We start from the raw sequence: 22,567 nt of genomic DNA, 5'->3' as shown, positions 1-22,567 counted from the left end.
TAGCTTCCTAGACAGCAGCTCTGTAGCTCTAGAAAGGGCGAGTGCTGCAGTGTTGGTGTGTGGCTGCTCGTTAATAATTCAAATGTCAAGTGTTATAGATTTTAGAGTTTTGTCCCATATGGGTATTCCTAACTTAAGGGAAATATTGTGTGCTGACATCAAAATCAACATATGCATTTCTTATGTAGCTGTTGGCTAACAGGATACACAAAATGTAATAAGTACGAATAAACAGTGTTTAAACAGGTTTAATCAATAATGACTATTGAGAGCATATCTGGAGAGAGATATCTTGATTGCAATGTTAAGCGTTCATTACATGACAGAGTTTGATAAACCAAAAGCAGTGAAAAGTATGGAGTTTAGAGACTGTCCTCCCAAGAAAAATGACACAATAGCTTGTAAATGTCAGTGTCCAGAGCGAGCTATATGTACATTTAAGTGACATCTAGCAGCTTGTAGGAATTATGACAGGAACAGAGGAGGAAATCTTATGAATCCGATGAAATCAGGGATGAGACAGGAGACCACTGTTCGTTTCCAACCGAGAGTCAAGATAGTAACCGCAAGAGAAACCGTAACTAAGATCATTCCCTAACCTTAACAACCATGTGGTTATTGTTGTAACCATGATGACAAAGGTCGCCTAACTTACCCTAACCGTAGTAACTTCAACCCACATGTGTTTCTCTAACCTTAACAAACTTATTATTTTAACCCAAACTATGACCTTTCCCTAAACCTAACCAGACATTAACCACAGCGTTGTCACATCATAAAAACGTCATTACGTTTTAACAGTGATTTGTAACAATTTTGGAAAGCAAAGATAAATTACGTAGTCCTGCAGGTTACTGCCGATAGAGGTGGCAGATTAGAAAACGCTCCTATGTCAATCTGGAGACCATGGAAAAACAACCTGTTTGGCCGTTTAATTTAGAGAACTTGTTGGAGGTTTATCCTGTTGGCAGCGCTAGAAGAAAGGTCATGGGGTCAATAAAATCAAAAGTTTATGAACTTTTGATTTTTTGATGTGTTGACATCTATTGTATGTCTGTGAAAGAGGCTTTTCTGTTGCTGTTCCTGAAGGGTTTTTTTTAACCTGTTAAAGTATTTTCTCAGACAGATTGTAAAGGTCAAATTTGTGATTTTGGGCTGCTGATATGAATGTGAGAAATGTTTGATATTTTCATTTGATAAATGACTGAAAATGATTAATCGGTTATTAAAAATGCTGTCAAGTGCTAAACTGACCTTTTTTGATTTAAAGAATTGTTCTTTTCTTCTTTTTGTCCTGCTTTACTGCTCTCTTCAAATTAGCATTTTTTTGGATGGATGCTGGCCCAACTTGGCACGGCCCCCGCCAGAGAGTGAAGTAATGGGCTCTGTGGAGTCTGATTGGCTGACAGGGAACTGCCTATGGTGGGCCCATACAAAGGAGCAATCTGGGCTACAAGAGGCTTAAAGCAAACTCCAATCTGAGACTGGACCCCCACTAGTGCACACACACACACACACACACACACACACATTGCCCTCAGATTGCTTGTTGCTGTCTCCATCACTGATGAAGGAACCCATTCATGCCCGCTGACAAATTACTACTGAAGCATGAGACTAAAGAGACCCCCCATCCCTCTGTCCCTGTCTCTCTCTCTCCATTATAGAGTGTGTGAGACTTGGGTGTGAGAGAATATCACACGGGAGACCGGAGCTATGAAAGGAGCTTTATGTTTATCTGCGCTGACCAACAACACAGTACCGGCAATCATTATTTTTTTCATGTAAATATATTGTAAATGCACTGCCACTGTCACTGTAAATAATAATAACTTTATTTGTTGTATCATTTTTCAAGTATAAGTTACAAAAAGACTAAACTGGGTAGATCAGAGTGAAATAAAACCACATAAAATGCATGAAAAATGTTTTGTGTGTTCTTTGCTTGAACAGCTACAAATGAGAGTAAACAGAATGACTGAGTGAGCATACAGTAATGTTTGTATGCAGAAAAGTGGTCAAGTTAAAAAAATCGGCCTCATTTTCAGTCTCCCAGTACTTTTCTGTCTACCTTTACAATGTACAAAGAGTACAGATTAAGCTTTTTCTTTGCCTTACTAGATCTTTTAATGAGATCAGCAGCACAGTGATTAGGAAGTTATGCTAACACATGATGCAGGGTGGTGAGCGGAGTGTTTTATTTCTAAGAAAGCAACACTTAAACTTGTTACTCAGAGATTAGCAAAATTATATTCCCAATAACTTCCTCTGAAACAGAAATAACAAAAACAAAGATTGATTTTTGTGATTCAAAATCTTGCAGACCTACGTATAACGGCGACTCAGCAACTACAGCACTAATCACTTTTAGTCCAATCCAGACAAGACAAAGGTTGTTTTACACAAAAAGGATTAGTCCAGAGTCCAGAAGGAAGAGGTAACCTACGGTCACAGGCAACTGATGACCTTTCATGTGAGGTAAAGGGATCCTCAAAATTTGTCTGAGTCTGCATTAAAGGATAGGTTCACAAAAGTCTCCTAAAACAACAGTCAGGTGCCTATATGAACACTATGAACACAAGCTGTTTTCATTCCTTCCGTTCATGCTGGCCATTAAAAGAAAACTGCAAGAATGAAATAAAATGAATCAACACGACTCTGGGATACCTGAAAGAGGCCAGTGTTTTAACCTTTTAGATGTTAAAAAGGGATTAGATGAGCTGGAACTCTTCTGAAAGGGTAATGGTATTCTGAACCATACACACTCATATGCACACACAGATTCCAGCTCCCCAGGAGAGGGCTGCTCGATGGCTATACTGTCCTGACAGTAATCCTCAGATTAACTGGTTGTGGGGCACCACCAGTCAGCCACCAGACAGCCAGACTGCCAGCCAACTGGAACAAAAGCAGAAATGTATGCAAACCTGAACACGTGGGTCAGTCAGCCAGTCAGAAAGTCGGCCAGTCAGACAGTCTACAAGCCAACCAACCAGGTCCTAATGTTTGTGAAGGCTCAGGATCTGGATCTCCTCTCTGTGACCCTGCAGCAACCGTCTCCTTAGAATTGAAGCCCAAACTTCTTATTTTACTGAGCTGAAAAGTTACTAAGTATATTTACAAAAGTACTGTTACTCAAGTTTCATTTAATACTACTTTATACTTCTGCTGTACTACATTTATTTACAGAAATATTGTAATTTTTACTCCACTACATTTATTTGACAGCTGTATAGTTTATTTTAATACAAAATTGATTAAACTTAACTTAATCAAGCAGTAATTCAAGTTGAAAAAATTAACTCCCCAACCTACAACATTAAAATGCTGCTAATATACAGTATAATTTCTGCATAATGGGCACTTTAAATACTTCACATTTTGCTGCTAATACGTCCATACTTTGTGAATGCATCACTTTTACCTGAAATGGAGTATTTTTACATAGTTGTATTACTACTTTCATCCTTCAAGTAAAGTTTCTGGCTACTCTTTCCACCTCTTTCACTTTGTAATTGGTGCTCCTTCCTGGTTTGGCATCACATTTACAGGCCAGCTCCAGTTTAACATCTGAAATACAAACTTGCAGCAGGACAACAGAGCTTCAGAAATATGATAAATGATTTGATTTCAGTCGGTATCCTGACACTGTAACAAGTCAGCATGAACAAAGGTATGTTGATCTGCAGAAAGGGTTCTTGGTGCTATTTGGGGTGTCACTCACTCTTATTCTCTATAAATTTAAACAAAATGGCTGCATTTAAAATACTACTTAAAATAGTTTGACCACACAGTTAATACAAGCACAATACGAACCAGCTTTCCATCAGACATATCAAGAGTTAAAAAAAAAACGAGACTAGAGTCAGCAACCAGTTCTGTGGGGCTGCCCTTTTGCACAGTGGTGCTTTGAGCTAAATGCTAACATAAACATGCTAACATGCTCAGAATGATATTGTTAATATGCTGATATTTAGCAGGTATGTTTACTATCTTAGTTTAGTGTGTTAGCATGCTAGCATTTGCTGATACAGTTGAGGCTAATGGGAATATTGTTAGTTTTCCAGGTAACCAAAGTATTTGAGAGATTTTACCTGATGATGGCGCTAGGTGAAAAGTTAAGGAGCCACCAAAGTTATTACAATTCATCTTGAGGGGAACACTCATTTCACTGAGATCTATCTAATGTTTTTTTTTTTAGACATTTAACTCAAAACCACAAATGTGAACCTCCTGGTGGTGCTAGAGGAAAACTCAGGGCATCACCAAAGTCATTAGGATTCATCTGGATAAAATTTTGTGCCAATCCATCAAGAAGATGTTAAGATATTTCACTGTTAGGCTATAACCACAGTCATGAGGAATCCATTCAATAATTGTTGAGATATTTCAGTTTGGACCAATGCGGTGGACCGACAAACCAATCAACGTTGCCATTCATCAAACCAGACCCTTAGTGTGGCCAAAACCCCCCAAAACTAGCATATCAGATGCTGAACAAATGGAACAACCTCACTCTCAAGTTATTTCTAATTGTAAATGCATGGTAATACTATAATATATTGATGGCAATTTGGCTGAAAAGGTTGAACTAACTATATTTAAATGTGGAGTGGACCTTGCACAAGTTGAAAAAGTCAATAAATTGCTGAAACAACAGTAATATCTAGCACCAACCCAAAACCCCTTTCAAAAAACTAGTGTTACAGTGGAGATCTCCCTCTCATTCAAACACACACACACACAGATTTATTTGCTGTATCTCACTGGCAGGTCAGTAGTTAAATGAAAGCCACTAACAGTGACCTAAGAGATGGATTCAGAGGACTGGGAGCTCTACTGCCGTTACCGTGGAGATGGAGTCCTCTCCATCGCCACCAACTCTGTCTCCATGGTTACATTCTGTCCAGGCACTGAGTGGGGGGAGGCCAGGCTTGGTTGGGATTAATTATGGTAAAAGGGGCACATGAGGGAAAGATTTTAACAAACACAAACTTGCAAAGTACAGATTCACTCAACGAGGCCTAAAGGGAACTTTTTCTAAACTTTTTCTAAACATCTGAATTTTTGGATAATGTGAGCAGTAAATCATGAACATTTCCAAATATGTTCATTATTTCAATTATCTTTACAGTTTTGGCAATTCAGGTAATTCTGAAGGATTTAAGTATTTTTTATGTAGTGTAAATACCAACTTATTAATGTGTGTTATGAGATAAAGGTGTTAAAAATGTGTAGCTTTTGTTACATTGCTTTTTCTCTGGAGAATATTTCCATAAAGACACCGTACTTGTGCCAGATGTTAATTAAAGCAAAAATATGGTTGGTTTACGGCTTCTTGTTGATTTGAATCAATGCATTTTTACACCAAAAAAAGAGCTGCTAGTGGAGCTTTAAGAGGGCTGTAATCAACAGTTTGGGAGGAGGGCAGAGGGACACAAAAGAGTTGGGAGGTTAGAGGGGCAAATGCTTCAAGTGGTGGCTGAGAAACGAGAGGAGTTTCTGGAAAGTCTGAGCAGGAGAAGAATAAGATGGGGGGGAGCGATGGTGGGAGGGAGCGAAATTGAAGTGAGAGGGTCAGATGAGGTTATTCGCTGTTCCTTTACCTCCCCTGCAGAGACAAACTGGCCTGCACATGCCATTATTAGTGTGGCTTTTAAGTTTAGCAATTTTCTTTTTTATAATCTGCAAAGCAACACTTGCTCTAATAACCTGCCTCTGAAACAGAGAAGGTGATTGAAACACATTCTTTGAATAAACATCTTTATTTGTAGAAAAATAAACAGCAGAATTAACACCAGTGCTCTCTGTGATATGTAATATCTGATAATGAGCACCATTCATATTTCATTTCTTTGCAAGAGCGCAATACAATTTCAATTTCATTTGTTCAACAGAAAATTGCCAAAAGTTATCATTCTTATACATTTTACACATTCAAAATGTATTTCTGGTACAATTTATACATTTTCTCTTGGGAATTTTATATTTACCCAAAGCCTTTGTCAATGATAAACTCTTAGTATATAATGTGTGTAAATAATGAGGGTAGTTGCGTTAACATTTACATTAATATTCATCAGATGCTCTTATCCAGAGCAACTTTCTATACCAAGAAGTATTCACAGTTAATCAACACCATTAGCTCAAGTGATGGTCAACATTTGGCAGCAATTAGATCATCCCAGAGATTAAGTGTAATCCATTAGTGCAACAGGGGATACAGGGAATAAACTTGTGTGATGGGTTAAAGAGCTTCAACTCATTCTGTAGAGCAGATTTCTATTTAAAGAGTACACCTTACTCTGTTTCATGAAGTACTCTAATAAGGTTTATCCTGCTAAAAGCTATAGCATAATCAGTTTCCCTTACAGTCTACACCAGGGAACAGAGACTGGATCTGCAGGGCTGCAACTCAATACCATTAAGATAGCAATGATATTTTTATAAAATACTCTGGAGTTGTTATTTGTAGTCTAGATTGCATCTGGATAAGTAAAATATACCAAAAGATACCAAAAACTAAAATCTAAAATTGAATATCACCCGATAAAGAACCAGTTTGGAAAAAAATGTAGAATAATTGCATTTTCTTTTTTTAGATATCACAGTATTTGGCAGCATTAGAAGCTGTTATTTCCCTTTTTATGTTACCTACATTCAAGTAACAAAATATATAATTTAAAAATATATGACTAAAAAATCTACTCGTAAATGTGACTCTAATGACATTCACTTTAATCAGCATTCATGCTCTCATTTTTTGAAAACAGACTTTTATGGTTGAGGGGTAAAGCTCAATATAATTAAAAATATCTATAATATTTCTTATAGTGTATTGTGTATTTTCTCTATACTATTGGTTTATGTTGAATTGTGCAATTTGATACCAGAAAGCAAAATCTTGATGAACCAGCTTTGAAAAAAAGAGTAAAAGTAAAATAGTTAATATTTGGGAGCAGCAGAATCAGTGCACGGCAAACAGTTTTACATGATGCGAGCATTCAAGTAAATATATAAATCGCTTTTAAGAATAAAAAAAACAACTAAATGTGACAGCTGAGATGAATCCTTTGAGGATCCTTCCTTTTTGGTCCATGTTCATGTGATCATTCTCCCTTTGCGACACATTTGGAGTAGGAGAGTTGGTCTAGGTAGAGTACAGAACACACCTGGATGACCTTACAGTCTCCTTCACAGGTGATGGTGCTGTTGTAGCTGACCATGTAGTGACTGAAATACTTGTCAAAGGCTTTGGTCTGTGGCAGCCTGAAGCTCAGGCCCAGCTGGAGGAGGCTTTGTGGCTGGAGGTCAGTCAGTCCAAAAGCCTCAGTCATGATATATTCAAGTCTCCAGTCGGATCTTTGTTTCTCATTGGCTTCCGTCAGATTCAAATAGTACTGCCAGATATCCTTCAGAGAGAGAGAAAAGCACCAAAAGAGAGAGAGAGGAGAAAGAATACGTCTTTGAGTCTATTTGAATGCTAAAAACAGTTTTTGTGTTGTGATTGACACCGTGATTAATCATCAAGAGAGACTTTTTCATCCATCTTTGATCAGGAAGATAAAAGGTAGAGTAGGTGTTTGAGTGCAGGACAATTTTAGTTTGACCTGAATTTGTCAATAAACTTTCTAGCTTAAGCAGTTTTCATCTGTCTTCTCTTCAAACTGTGAAGTAAAAATCACAGAAACCTCTTGGGATCTCACTAGTAGCCTCACCTCCCAGATTTTACTTTGCCACATATGTCTGCAACAAATGATTGCATGATAATAAGCTCTCCTTAATGTTTTAATGGTTGAATTGATGGTCTTCTGTATGTGAGAGTTTCATTTTGTGTACTTTGGGCTGCAGGCTATTGTCTATGGTTTGAGCTTGGCTCCTTTGGTCCAGTGAATTTTGTGGCTGAATGGAAGCAAATCCCCTCAGCCAGGTTCAAAGGTTTTGTAGAAAACCTTCCCAAAAGAATGGAGGCTGTTTTAGCTGCAGATTAATGCCCATGGTGTTGAAATTACATGTTCAAAAATTACAACTGGGTCTAAAATTTGGGTGTCCACAAACATTTGGCCACACATTGTACCTTAGCTTTTCTGTTCAACTATACACTGTATTTTTGTAAGATTTTCCAATTAAAGTTGCATAGGTTCTAGGCAGATCTGTAGAAGTATCATGATTCCATGAATGCAGGCTAACTTGCCTCCTGGCTAATACAGTGGCATACTGATTAAACAGAGAGCACATGATATGTGATAAACATCAAGCTGGTTGTGTAGCAGTAGGCTCCTTACCAACATAGCGTAGTCCTTGGTGTTGTACAAGTACATGCGGAGAGCTGGATTGTTAGAGTAGGGCTCCAAAACATGTTTGATTGGTGTAACGGCCGGTGACACAAAAAGAGAATTCACTGGTTTACCTACAGAACAAGCAAGTGAGAATTATATATCTCTATGAGAAAGTGTGTAATAATACAAGAGGAAAATGGAGAATAATTCTATTTGACAAAATGGTGAGTGTACTCAGGTTGTAAATGTGTGTCCTGAATCACTTTCCATCTAGCTTCATTAAAAAAGGTTTTCAACTGCCTGTCAGCAGATCTATTTTTTTGATCTTGTTAATATGATTAATTTACAGTACGGCCAGATTAGGAACAAAAAGTAATCTGGATTTGACTAACACAAGCAATTTCTTACCGGCTGTTGTTACCTGGTACATCTGGAAAAGCTAGTCAACGTGCATTTGACAGATTACTTGTACAAAACCAAATTTTTTTTTAGAAGTTCTTGTATGGTTTTGACCAATTATCTATCTATTATCTATTACTGAAATTGCTCTGTCGGTAGTTATGAATGATCTCAGAACTGAGAATTATATTAAATAAACTGTGAATTCTTTTACAAAACTCTTTTAATCTGTTTACATCTGGACTGGTGCAGAATTCATTTGTTTCCTATCAGTCAGACTGCAGTGCTTTTGTCACAGTCCAAATGTTTTCATCTGAAAGACTAAACAGTCCAAATGGAGTGCCACAAGGCTCAAATCTAGGTCCTCTACTTTTTACTTTATATTTGTTAATTCTAGGGGGTATCATTTGTAATTACAATGTTGATTTTCAGTGCTATGCAGATGACATGCAAATTTATGATTACTGCTAGAGCATTTTTAGTAATTACATTGTAAACCTGCTTTTGTCTTTACTTTATCTGTAATTCATTATCTTGGAGATTTTCTCTGCAACATTTTTTTTTACTTCCCACTTTACACTGTAGGTTGTAAATCTATTCTATTTTGGTGTTATTCTGTATTTTCACAAATTTGCTTCATAAATAGCTGAAGATAAATTCTCCAGAGCCATGACAGAGTTTCATATGTATCTACACAAGGGTCACACCAAGGACATGTTATCATAGCTTAGCATAGTCACTCTTTGTTGTGAGTATAACACAGAGACACAGCAAGAGAAAGGGTAATTGGAGGAGGCCATTTTGATATATAATTTCTACTTAAGTGTTGTGTCCACTTCAGATGGTAAAATCAAGTTTGATTGGACATGATCAAGATTACATTAACCAAAGTTTTGTACAGGATTGAAGAATTACAGCTTGTGATTGTACCTTTCTGGTCCAGCAGCACCATGATGCTGTCTCGATGGGTGTGGCCATAGAAATGTCCAGCAACAACATGACTGTACTCCCTAAAGATGCTGACCAGCCTCTCGTTGTGGATCTCTCTCATAGCAGTGATGTTTCTGGCAAAGGGCAGGTAACCCACTGGGACATGGGCTATGATGTAGACCTAGAGCAAAGAGGAAGACACATTTAAATCTCAGCAGCTCTTTTGGGCAAACAGAAGTAAAACTTTCAGGATTACTGACAATGACAAACAGTGGAGGGGTGTGGACACTTACTTAGCCTTTTGATTTATATGCGAGAAAAAAGCTATTGTTTAAAGATCTCGAGTTATGATCATTTATTTGACAATGATATACTGACACATGCAGCACTTTAAGGCAGGTCAAAGGTCAGGATTTAGGACATAAAAACAGAAATTTTGATACCTTCTCCAGGCTCTGAGCAGCACTCTCCAGAGTTTTCTCCAGCCATTCAAACTGTCCAGCAGGGTCAGTCATGTTAACTGTGACTTTATTAGGACTGTAGTAGAGGATCGTATTGAGACTAACTACCCGCAAACCAGGTTTTACCAGCTGAGAGTAGAAACCACCTGTAGATATAGAACACAGCACAATATAAAGCTTGATGCTGACATGATGATAACCTTAGATTATGTCAGCACAACATGCTACATGCTAAGCATTAGAATATTACACCAACATACTGAATACCTAAGATGGTAAATGTTACATGCTAAATATCAGCATGCTAACAAACAACAGTTCTTAAAATGTATACTATTTGTAGGCCTAACATGCTAACATTAGCATACAGCTCAAACCTACCAAGTACCAATTATGAAAGTTATACCAAGTTAAACAAAGATAAAACTGACAAGTGTCAGGATGTGCTACAACTTGCCTTATGTTGATGACTCTACATGTCACAAATATACTAATTAACCCATTTGCATCAAAGTTCGATATTGTACTGAATGTGTTCTATTATGAATAGTAATTCATGCGCAAAATCAGCAACATGACCAGATGAAATATCCGCCACACATGACTGGTTTTCCCCCTTCCTCATTTCTTGATGCTGGAATTTCACAGTTTGCAGAAGTCTGTGCTAAATTACTGTATATCCTGTATGTCACATAATTTTGGAATCACAGTAATCGGTCACATTTTTTAAATAATCCAGCTGCAATGTGGCAAAGTTTAGGAGGCTTAAAGGGCACATATTATGCTTTTTTTGTGGTTTTCTTTTATTTATATTTTGTTATGATGTCAGATGTCTATGTTAAACATGGTAAAAAGTTCTAAAACTTGAGGTCAATGTATGTAAAAATGCTCCCTTCAAGTCAAAAGCCAGGGCTTCAGCCTGCTCTGAAGGCTTCATTTGCAAAGATACCTCTACTTCCTCCTTGTGATTATGTCACGCATGGCCATAAGCTAGAATATAAATATAGAGCTGGAAATGTGCATGATATGTCCCCTTTAAACTAATTTGACAGAAGCACCCTGACACTGCTGGTAGCTGACATAGTAACACGTCACCTTGTGAAAGCGTGAGCAGAGCTTCAGTCTGCAGCCAGGGTGCCCACAACTGGGCAGCAGCCTTGTAGATGGCATTAGTGGAGGTCATCATCTGGTCCTAAAAGCAATGGTTCAAATATGTAACTGTGTCTCGTGGCAAGATGCTCTTTATAAACGTGAGAAGCAGGCATACAATAGAATTCATAATTAAATAAATTCCCAGAATTATAATGCGTTCTTAATATTCAATCGTTTCAAAATTAGAGCAATCTACTTGATATTAGAGTTTGACTGATATCAGTTTGCAAATATTGCCATTTCATTAAAGTAAGTCATTTAGTTGGTGTCATCCACCATCATGACTGAGGCTCTATTCAAACAACCGCTAGTCAGTATTTTTATTTTTGGTATTAATGTCATATGATCAAATGCTGCATTTACAGGCTCAGCAAAAATAACAATCTCATATACAGTATATCTCAAATACTATTATTAGAGTATATTCATGAATATTGTTACAATTGTCAACCAAACACCTGAATATGTCAAACTGTTTGTGACTGAGAGTCTGTGTATAAGAAAAGCTTCCCTCCGTCCCTTATTCCTGTGAAAGACGGCAGTAAAGAGTCATGCTAAGGTCAAGCTGTCATATCATGTGCTACACCCTACAGTCATTTGTCTTGTATACGTCATCCTTTTCTTCAGCAAAGCTTGAGACACTGCATGCTGTTGTAACAGTATGTGAGGAAAGTACCTGTGGCCAGTAGTCATGGTTTCCCAGAGCCGGATAGACAGTCATGTTTGGAAAGTGTTGTCTGATGCTCTGAGTCATATTACTGATGACCTGGATCACTGTTTCTGTAGAAAGCTCATCCACAGGCACATGTGGTGGACTGTCACTGGGGGAGAAGAGAAAAAAAGATGCAATATTACCAACCCAAGCAAATTTAAGCACATACTGTAGGTAAATAGTATGAATATTGTACGTTTATTTTAATACCTTCAGAATCAAGACAATGCAGTTGTTTTAGAAGTAGGAGGTAGTGACTAGCTGCAGGTGAATGGCATTTACAGTACAATGAATGTTCTAAATTCTTGTTCCAGTTGTTAATTTTACTGTATTTCTATTCACATGCTGCTTAATAACAAGAGAGTGTAAGAGAAGTGGTTAACATCTGAAACTAGCATAATGTTAATGCAAACTCAGTGCATTTTATAGCTGCTTTGCATAGTTTCAGATTTTGGGAAGTACACTTGTTTGCTTTTTTGCCGAGAGTCTGGGGGAGAAGAGAAAAAAGATGCAATATTACCAACCCAAGCAAATTTAACCACATACTGTAGGTAAATAGAATGTACGTTTATTTTAATACCTTCAGAATCAAGACAATGCAGTTGTCTTAGTAGTAGTAGGTAGTGACTAGCTGCAGGTGAATGGCATTTACAGTACAATGGATGTTCTAAATTCTTGTTCCAGTTGTTAATTTTACTGTATTTCTATTCACTTGCAGTAATTGACTTGCTAATTACATCATGATCTGAGCAGCTTTTGTTGTTTTCATGGTTTTCTCTGCTTCACTCTCCAACTGTCTGCCTTTATTTGTTTTTTGAAACACCTAAAACAGTTAAAAAAGATACAAATATACGAGTAGAAGAAGGACATGGACAACATGCTGCTTAATAACAAGAGAGTGTAAGAGAAGGGGTTAACATCTGAAACTAGCATAATGTTAATGCAAACTCAGTGCATTTTATAGCTGCTTTGCATAGTTTCAGATTTTGGGAAGTACACTTGTTTGCTTTCTTGCCGAGAGTCTGGGGGAGAGGAAGATAAATCTTTCATGTCTGTGTGTACAGAGGGAAACATCTAACCTGGCTCTGTCCAAAGTTCAAAAATACATCTACCAACACCTCTAAAACTCATCTGTACACAACCAGAAATGTAAAAACAGCTACTAACAATACTTAACACACAAACAGGAGAGTGATATCAATCTTCTCATCCAAATATAAGCAAGAAAGCTAATAAGTGTATTTTCCAAATTGTCAGATTATTCCTTTATACGTGACTTTGAAGGTAGAGAAACAGCAGTAACTCACAGGTTATAGTCACAGAGTAGCTTAGTTACTCAACCACAAGTCAGCTGTACCAGTAGAAACCAGGGAAACCCTGATTTTTTAACACCACTGTATTTCCTGTTCATAAAATCACAGTTGTAGACAGTTTTTTTATACGCTCGGTAGAGCTGAACTGTCCAATATTACAGACATGATGTGAATTCCCCTCCACAATGGACTTCCCCTTTAAGTCTAAAGGCAAACTCGTGCTACAAAACCCAATAACAATAGAATAACTTACTTACTGTGCAAGCAAAAATCTGCTTGCACAGCAACTTAATCTTCTCCCCCAGGGAGTCTTTTCAAGTTTTAAGTGGCAAGGCGTTCTTCTAACCACATTTAATAAGCCTGTGAATTCCTGGCTTAGCTGATTAGCTTCAGATTAATAGAGAGCTGTATAGAAGTACCACTGCTGCGACTGATGCTTACAGCTACGATTACACTTACACAGTAATGAACATTATAGTTTCCACTTCCCACAGAGAATGTAGCAGCTCTTTAAAGGCAAGTGGATAACTCTTACTCGTCTTTCAAGACCTGGTGATTCAGTGATCAAGTGAGTCCTCAGGACTTTATTCACTTGTGACTGTCGGTCTTGTGCCCACTCCATCTCTAATGATGGCAACCTGCTAAGTACTAAAATATGCAAAGAACTTCAAGTATGACTAAAGGCAGAGGATCAAATCCAGAATTATAAGACTTATTTTATCAATTCCTTACCGAAATCATCATTAGCAGACTGCTTCTAAAGAGCAGAACTCACTCATTTCTGGTACTGCAGCAACGATGCAATCTACTCCCTGCCATTCATATACTTTATTATAGTTTATTATAGTTAATAGCAACAATTAATCAATAGTGGGAACAATCATTAGTTACAGCCCTGAGCCCACTAACTTCTGAGATTGTGCATATACAAATTAAGACAATTCTGTTATTATGAACATTTCATGGATAAGATCCATTGGATATTAACCCAAAAACCACAAGGATGACTATAAAGTAAACTGAAATCATGAAGTTATCATGCTCAGCAGACTTAAAAGAGGGAAGTGACACTTCTGCTTGCTGATACTCACAAAAAACACACAGTACTGTACTGTGCTGTGCTTTACTGAACCTCAGTGACTATTACATACATTCAGTCTCCTAAAACAAACAAATTCATCACCTCATCCCCTAATCTCATATACTGAGACTTAAGGTGTGTTCAGATGTGAATTTTAGAGGCAGTGCGAATAAACAAGTGGACTCAAAGAGCTGTGAGTTTGTCCTGGGTGGCATGAATGAACTGAAGGGAATGGGAGTCCCCCCCATGTTGAAAATGTTTCAACTTTAGCAAAAAGTTCAAATGAGTTGATACATGAACACGCACATCAAAAAACATTGCAAAAATGTTGGTTTTGTATGCTGTAACTACATCCAGCTAACATCTGTGCACCTGCTACATTGTATGTTCACAATCTTAGTTTGGATCCATGCTAACTTGGGACCTAACAATTGTTTTCATTATCCATTATTATTGATTAATCTGTTGATTATTTTCTCAATTAACCGATTAGTTGTTTGGTTCAGAAAATGTCAGAAAATGGTAAAAAATGTCAATTACAGAGCCCAAGATGACGTCTTCAAATGTCTTGTTTTGTCCAAAACCCAAAGATATTCAGATTACTGTCATAAAGGACTAAAGCAACCAGAAAATTCACATTTAAGAAGCTGGAATCAGAGAATTTTTTTCTTAAAACTGAAATGATTTATCATTTATCAAAATATTTGGCAGCTATTCAATGAATCGACTAATCGTTGCAGCTCTGATACTAATATTATACAGCTGAGGTTGATGGAGATGTCATTAGTTTTGCAGCATTTGGTCATAAACTAAAGTTGGACAACTTGTAAATTTGACCTTATGGTGGTGCTACATGAAAAGTCAGGTGATCACCAAAGTGATAATAATTCATCCAGTGGGGGACATGAATGTCTGTATCAACTTTGATGGTTATTCATTTAGTAGATGTGGAGATACTTTACTGGAAATTTCAAACTTTGACCTGTTGGTGGCGCTTGATGAAACATCAAGGGACCACCAATGTCGGTACAAAAATATATATCAAATATTTTATAAGATACTTCCGTCTGGATCAACCAACCAACTGTCTTAAGAGCAATGACACCAGCATGGATAAAAACGAACAACGCTACAATATTCCCATGAGGAAGTGAGGAATCATCAAGAATAACCTCATTTCACAGAAATGTCCTCCATCTAAATGTCAAAAACCTCAAAGTGGCTTTGACAAAGAAGTACAGGGCACACACACACACACACACACACACACACACACACACACACACACATGTACAAAGAGAACAACAGAACTGCTATAAGAAAACAGGATGTGAAACTACTGTAAAGCCGCCAGCACTGATTTTATGAGCTGATTCGGCACATCACTGATTATTTTCTTGCGACAAACGTCTCGTTATTCAGTATTTGGCCACGACTTTTGGCAGCAAAAGAAGCCAAAGAAGGAGAAGAACATAACATCTTCCTCCATCATTATCCCTTCCCCTCATCACTGACCCGGTCCATATGATGAAGTCCTGCGGCTGCGTGAGCTCTGCCATGTGTTTGAAGGCTGACTGGATGAGGCTGTATGGGGAGTCACACAGGAAGTCCCCGTACAAGCCGGCATGGGTGGCGGGGGCTCCTTTGGAGGAGAAGCACACCTTGGTGGGATCTTGGGCCAGGTGGTAGGTGGGGTCCAGGTGGAGGTCGGTGATGTGCCAAAACCTGCCTGAATGAGAAGAAGGTATGAAATGTTTACAGAGAGGAATGACAGTTAAATGACTAAGAAGTGGAAAAAAACGTCTAATATGTGTTTTTAGTCAGATACACACGACTACAACTAAATGTATCTGTGCATAGGTGGAGAATCTGCACATTTAGAGAAAATGTGTGTATTTCATGTCACACAAATGCAAAAATACAACTGCCCATAAGACTATATTTTGCCTTTATATCCCAAATTAAATTCAAGACATTTTTGAAATACATAAATAAAATATTGATCAAATCATTCAATTAAATAGCGCTTTTTAGTTAGGCTATTTGAGACTAAAGGGTTAAATGTATCATATATAGAATGATACAGCACCATTCACTGTATAATTTAGATGGTAAGTTTCTTTTCGTGATAGTTTTCCTGTTTGCATTTAGTTTATTTTTATGCTTTTAAAAAGCTTAGGCCTATCTTTGATGTTTTTTCCTGTTTGCTGAAGTTAAGACATTAAAACCATTAAAACACCTTTTTAATCTTACTGTTGCCTTTGTGTTTTTAATGAACTAATAAAAGAAAATAAAAGAAACCATCATCACCATCATTAGACCCATGTATACAGGAGACTGATTCTCAGGAAAGACGTTTCTGGCTGAACTCCGTTCAAAAATCCGTCAATTCCAAAGTTTTAGATCATCAGCAAACAAAGAAAAACTTTCAAAGAAAGTTTGACAACCTAATACAAATCCACCATGTCTTTGGGTGAATTCGGCGTGATAAACATGAACCAATCAGCAGCACGTTGTTAGAAAATATCGATCCTATTAGAGTTGACTTTCACTGTTTAGTGAAAGTCAGCAGATAAACCACCAGTATTAACTCACACTATACATGTTCGCCTTGTAGTTCTGACAGTGGTGACAGGAGGCCGATCCGATCCGCTTGACATTCAACAGAATTGTCTTTTTTAAGCGGGAGATCCCGGAGGTTTGACTCACCTGTGCCCGGCAGGTAGGCGCCTCCTGTGGGAGCCGCCGCCAGCGGAGCCGCGCAGCACAGCAGCACCACAAAACACCGCAGCTGCACCATGATGTGTGTGTTCATACAGACAGTAAACACTGTATCACACACCCCAACATATATGTAGCTGACCACGGCAGGCCATTCTCCTGTGAAATAAACAGGAAGTACAATGGTCAGCTGGTCATGTGACTCGCAGTGTTGTGAAGCACAGAGGGAGGAGGAGGAGGAGGAGGGACGGAGGGAGGCGGGGAGTTTGTTCCATAGAAATATATTTACTCAGAAAATGCACTTATGTACAACACTGAGGTACTTGTACTTGCATATTTCCATTTCATACCACTTTATACTTTTACAGCAACTCAGAAGAAACGTTGTTCTTTTTATTCTACATTAAGTAAATTAAGCTTTCATACAAAACATGTGATGATCTCATAATAGTATAATGTATGAGCTACTTCACAGACAGATGCTGCTTACAAATGAATGAATGTACCAGTGGTAACAGTAAGGTGGTGATATTATAGGCTGTGTAATAGTACAACACATTTATGGAATTTGCTTTTTAAAGATCATTATTGAATTTCACAATGATACATTTACAAATACAATAGATCAAAATAAAGTGCAACCATTTGCATTCAATGTGTATATATATAATGTGTGTGTGTAACAAAGTTCACAATATACAAAAAGAATATGGACTTTGCCTACTCTGCACATCTGTGTTTTAACATTTTTATTGTTTTTATTCTTTTAAATATGCTCATCGTGTTCTATTATTTAAGGAATAGACTAAACTGTACATACCAGGGGTACAATAGTGTATTTTGTATGTGACTGTCAGCGGTGGGAAGTAACAGTAAGTAAGTACATTTACTCAGGTACTGTACTTAAGTACAGTTTTGAGGTACTTGAGTATTAAAAGTTTCTGCTACTGTGTAGTTCTACTCCTCTACATCTCAGAGGGAGATATTATACTTTAAACTCCACTACATTTGTCTGACAGGTTTAGCTTTACTTTTCAGATTGACATTTGACATGAAATAAGATAAACTTCTAAATTACGCTGCACTATTTAAGATTAAACCAGCAGTTCCCAAACTTCACATGAAATCAGTGTGTAGTTGTGTGTTTCCTTTGTTTCAAATAAATAAAACCCAAAGAGGTAAAACTCCAATATTTCACAAAAACACAAAGTTGAGAGAAAAATTCTGGAAAATGAGTCCAAATGTATGTTTTTTATTCTTTCCTGCATAAATTATCATCTTACAGTCGCTCAGATTCATCCCGTGACTCTTATAAAGATCAAATAATAACTTGCTTATGCACTGATACATCAGTATTAATAATGTACTTTATTAAATGTATTTAATATAGTCATGTACTTTTACTTTTAATACATTAAGTAGATTTACATGGTAAAGTACTTTTACTCAAGTGGAATTTTAAATGTACGACTTTGACTTGTAATGGAATATTTTTACATTGTGGTGTTTCTACTTTTTAAAGGATCTGAGTACCACCACTGCTGTCTTTACATATGGAGTTAATGTACCTACAGTATTTTGTGTGTAACTTGTATTTGTTCATATGCAACTGTATGCAACACTTGAGCCCAAGATATACATTAAAGTATATTTTATCATCTTATTTTTCCACTTATCTGTGTGTGATGTTGACAGGTGAGCCATGTGTTTGGAAACTATAGCAGCATCCCACATGTGAACGCAACCTCAGTCTAACTCCTCCTCATCCTTCAGAGAGTCATCAGATACATGTAGCGAGGTAAACATTTCAAATCTCACACAATTTAAAAACTCTAATAGTATTTAAAGCAGCTGCTCCCAACATTTTTGGCTTGTGTGATCTTTTAAAATGAGGCAAAGTCTACAGTATGTGTGATTATAGGCGATGGCGTTAGTGCAGACATAATTTATGAATCTTAAAAAAATCAATATGTTGTCACAGAAATGTTTATTTTATTGTATTTTTTTTAAATTTCCTGTCCCCTTAATCCCTACGATCCCTCGGATCTGCAGGGTTCACTTGTGTCAGACTTGAACCACAGACTTAAAGGGTCAGGGTCTGTATTTACCACCAGCAGTCCTCCTAAATGGCTTAAATTTCCTAACTAAGAGTTTCCTTTTAAAAGCTATTCACAAAGCTGCTGAGAGCAACTTTTAGTAAGGAAGTGAGTAGGTCTGGGTATCATTTACAAAAATGACGATACCAGTGCCAATACCAGTGCCCTTAAAGTGATACCGATACCAACAAAGTACTTCATTTGATACCCATCATGTGAATGGAAGCATTCATTCGCGTAAAATGTCACCACTCCTCCCCATCCAAATGAGTTGAATACATGAATACATTTTGAAAGTGTTCAAATTATTGAAATATTTTTTAAATAACTGTAACACAAAAGTATTATCACCACATGGGTTGTAGCTGCTGCAGTAGTGGGCCGATCACACGTCACATTAAATTGCAGCCGCTAGAGCTGAGAGACCCCCGTTGGCTGACATCATGTTTCATAACCCAACGATGACCTTGAATTCATCTTTATTAATACATTTATTGAAATTGGTTGCATGGTGGCCAGGACTTAAGAGTCATTTGAGGTTTTAATGCATTAATGTATTTTTTTGGCCACTTGGGGGCAGCGGAAACAAGACATTTCGCCTTTTAAGTTCATATGTTGAACTTTAGTAAGTCCAATATTCACTCTCTTTTAGCTCTGTTTTTACTCTCTACCAACTCCTGAGGGAAATATCTGGCTCTTTAGCTGCTGAATGCTCCACTATGTTCACCAGCTAGTCTACAGTTAACTGTGTCTGTTTGCCGTTTGGTGCTGAGCAGGTAGTGAACAGCAGCTTTTTAGAGGTTTTTCTCTGTAAACGACGCTATGAGAGCGCTAAAGTTGCAACTAAACAATGAGCTGAAACTCACTATAAAGCTCTGTAAAGCCGAGGGGAGATGCAGAGTCACTGTAGGTTCATCACCACTTTAAAATCTAGCAACCAAAGACAAATTGCTCACGCTAAGTGAATAATTTGACATATTGGTGCAGTTGCTCCTCTTTGTTAAAGAAAATTGTCTTGTTATGTCACCAAGTTTGAAGATTACATTGTTTTTTTTACTCCAGTAAAGTCAGGGTTTGGACCAGATAATGATTTAATGTTTGATGGTTATAAGAATATTTGTTCTTTCATGCAGCATAAAGAATAACAGCTCCATTATTACACCTGACAAAGATCAGAAAAGAGACAAACATTTACTCTCTACACTGTGTTTTATTTCATGTTTCACACAGGGTTGCAAAGACAATCCATCCATCATGACAGAAATGTATTCATATAAAAAAAAATCTTACAAAACACGTGCAGCCTGCGGGCCGTGTACATGTGGAGGAGGATGAAGTGCAAAGAGAAGCATACAGTCAATAATAATTATAAAATCAACACTTCTTGGCTGGTTCGCGACGCTGTTGGTCAGAGCACTCATGCCTTCTCGTAGGTACGCACCGCATGGATGTCTTCAAAGGTCAAGTTCTGCGGGGGAGAGACGGCAGTTGTCATGGCAGCTTCAGTGAATGTTACTAAAACCTCCCACTTCACCAACAAAATATCCTTTTTTGTAAAAAAGGTGATTAAGTAGAGAATTTTCAACAGCCACAACTAATGAGGCAGCATTTGGCATCTGCTTGGTTGGTAATTTACTTTAATTTACTATAAGAAAACTAATTTGACTATGAAGAAGTGAAAAGATAAGTTGAAAAGACATAAAATGCTCATCATAACAAAAACAATAAAACTGTCTAAAATGTGTTTTGTGACTTTTTTTTTCTATTATCATCTTATTTGTTTCCTACATCTGGTCTTGAGTTTACTTGTAACAGTTTTCTAAACAGTTTTCTAACAAACTGCACACAGTCCTGACAACATAAAGAAAATTTATTTTGCACTTAAAATTAAATTTTCTGAATTCATCGTTAAACTTCTACCTATCTACCTTTTTTATTATAGAGCACATAGAGGAGAGAGAAATACGTTTCAAACAACAGTTATACACACTCACTGATTCCACTACAGTGATGAGAAACTGCAAATTGATACCGTATGCTAATTTTCTTTCTGAACAAACTGAGCCCTCAACATCTAAAGCATTAACAACCATATATCTTAAAGCAACATTTTTCCCTGTACTCTACTCCAACTATGTAGATTCCTGACAAAAACCATCCAAGATGAAGACTGACCCTCTGTATGTTCATTAGGACAACCCAAATGTCATTTATAACCATGTTGCTACACAGAAAAACTTAAAACATAGCTTAAGCTTCTTCTTCTACTCTCCTGGTAAATGTACTCTAAGTCAAGAACTGTGCGTGTGATCTGGGTCTATTTGCAATTATCTTACCATGACCAGCTTGCCGTCCTTGATTTCTCTGACGAACTTGGTCTCTTTGCCGTCCCACTTCTGGACGTGGACCAGCTTGTCTCCCTCCATAGTCACCAAAGACTGAGAAAGAGAGGAGGAGAAGGTATTTAACAAGAAAGTTAATGCATTAAGATGCTGACAAACATCTGTTTATTTCCAGGACTCTCAAGATTCTTGTCTTGTGAAAAAGCCTTTTTAACTCAGTAATAGGAAAATAATATTGGTAAAAATGACATATATGAGTAAATATGTATGTATGTATGCTTTTTATAATTAGAATTATTTGAATTTAAGTGCAATTGATGCATTGATTAATGTTAATGGTTTTAGTTGTTTTTCTCAGCATCAAATATGATTGAATTTGCATCTAAACACTCATAATCATATAAAAAATTATATGATTTGTTCTGCTTTTGTTCTTTTTATGCATATCCAGAAGTTTTTTAAACCTTTGGTCTTTTTTTCCTGTATAACTTACTTTGCAGTTTCTGTCATCAGCGGTGGTTTCGTCAAACTCCTCTCCCAGTTTGAAGGAGATCTCTGTGTTTTTGAAGGTGCTCTGGGTGCGGATCACCAGCTTGTCGCCCTCCTGGCTGACGATCACCGTCGGCTTGGTCACATTACCAACTTGCCTGGTGGCGAAGCCCACACCTAACCAGAGACAGGAGTGAAATATGGCTGTTAGTGACCTGTTTTACCACGACTTCACAGGATTTCATTAGTTCTAGACACAGAATCTGAGTAGTCTGATATGATACACAGCAACTTTTCAGCCAGGATTTATTGCATTTATCAGTGAAATCAGACAAAACAGAACAAACTAAAACTAAACAGAAAGGAGGGGATAACTCACCGAGAGCTTTCATGTACTCATCAAAATTCTCACTGTCAACCAGTTTCCAAGTGGCACAGAAGGCGTCGACCATGGTGAAGGTTTTCAGAGAGGCAAAGTAATCTCCAAAGCACTCTGAGCAAGCTGCAGCTTTTGCAAGTGTCCCACCTTGTGTTATTATTCTGCCTCTTATTATTATGCATGCAGGTGGGTGTCGCCAAGCACCTCATTGGC

General features: G+C 37.4%; 2 protein-coding genes across 2 annotated transcripts; both read right to left on the bottom strand.

Moving 5' to 3' along the window:
* Positions 1-5,746: 5,746 nt before the first annotated feature.
* smpdl3a (sphingomyelin phosphodiesterase acid like 3A) lies at positions 5,747-17,224 on the bottom strand. Its single transcript, XM_044329899.1, has 8 exons — positions 17,037-17,224; positions 15,843-16,056; positions 11,898-12,042; positions 11,165-11,261; positions 10,052-10,215; positions 9,609-9,789; positions 8,286-8,410; positions 5,747-7,412 (listed from the first exon to the last, which is right to left on the bottom strand). The coding sequence occupies exons 1-8, from the start codon at positions 17,140-17,142 to the stop codon at positions 7,110-7,112; spliced, it is 1,335 nt and encodes a 444-aa protein (XP_044185834.1). The 5' UTR covers positions 17,143-17,224; the 3' UTR covers positions 5,747-7,109.
* Positions 17,225-20,334: 3,110 nt separating this feature from the next.
* On the bottom strand, positions 20,335-22,507 carry LOC122999916 (fatty acid-binding protein, brain). Its single transcript, XM_044377274.1, has 4 exons — positions 22,355-22,507; positions 21,980-22,152; positions 21,481-21,582; positions 20,335-20,612 (listed from the first exon to the last, which is right to left on the bottom strand). The coding sequence occupies exons 1-4, from the start codon at positions 22,425-22,427 to the stop codon at positions 20,562-20,564; spliced, it is 399 nt and encodes a 132-aa protein (XP_044233209.1). The 5' UTR covers positions 22,428-22,507; the 3' UTR covers positions 20,335-20,561.
* Positions 22,508-22,567: the final 60 nt, after the last annotated feature.

The sequence above is a fragment of the Thunnus albacares genome, chromosome 16, assembly GCF_914725855.1.
Source record: "Thunnus albacares chromosome 16, fThuAlb1.1, whole genome shotgun sequence".
In the NCBI taxonomy this organism is placed as follows: domain Eukaryota; kingdom Metazoa; phylum Chordata; class Actinopteri; order Scombriformes; family Scombridae; genus Thunnus; species Thunnus albacares.
The sequence above is the reverse complement of the archived record's forward strand: the minus strand, read 5'-3'. Positions and strand labels throughout refer to the sequence as shown.

Excerpts from the sequence above, each read along its gene's own strand:
- smpdl3a (XM_044329899.1), bottom strand. The coding sequence starts at position 17,142 with ATGAACACACACATCATGGTGCAGCTGCGGTGTTTTGTGGTGCTGCTG. Across the intron at positions 12,043-15,842 it reads GACTTCATCATATGGACCGG|TGACAGTCCACCACATGTGC; the intron begins GTCAGTGATGAG and ends CTTCTCCCCCAG. Across the intron at positions 11,262-11,897 it reads ACCATGACTACTGGCCACAG|GACCAGATGATGACCTCCAC; the intron begins GTACTTTCCTCA and ends CATTGCTTTTAG.
- LOC122999916 (XM_044377274.1), bottom strand. The coding sequence starts at position 22,427 with ATGGTCGACGCCTTCTGTGCCACTTGGAAACTGGTTGACAGTGAGAAT. Across the intron at positions 22,153-22,354 it reads TGAGTACATGAAAGCTCTCG|GTGTGGGCTTCGCCACCAGG; the intron begins GTGAGTTATCCC and ends GTCTCTGGTTAG. Across the intron at positions 21,583-21,979 it reads CTGATGACAGAAACTGCAAA|TCTTTGGTGACTATGGAGGG; the intron begins GTAAGTTATACA and ends TCTCTTTCTCAG.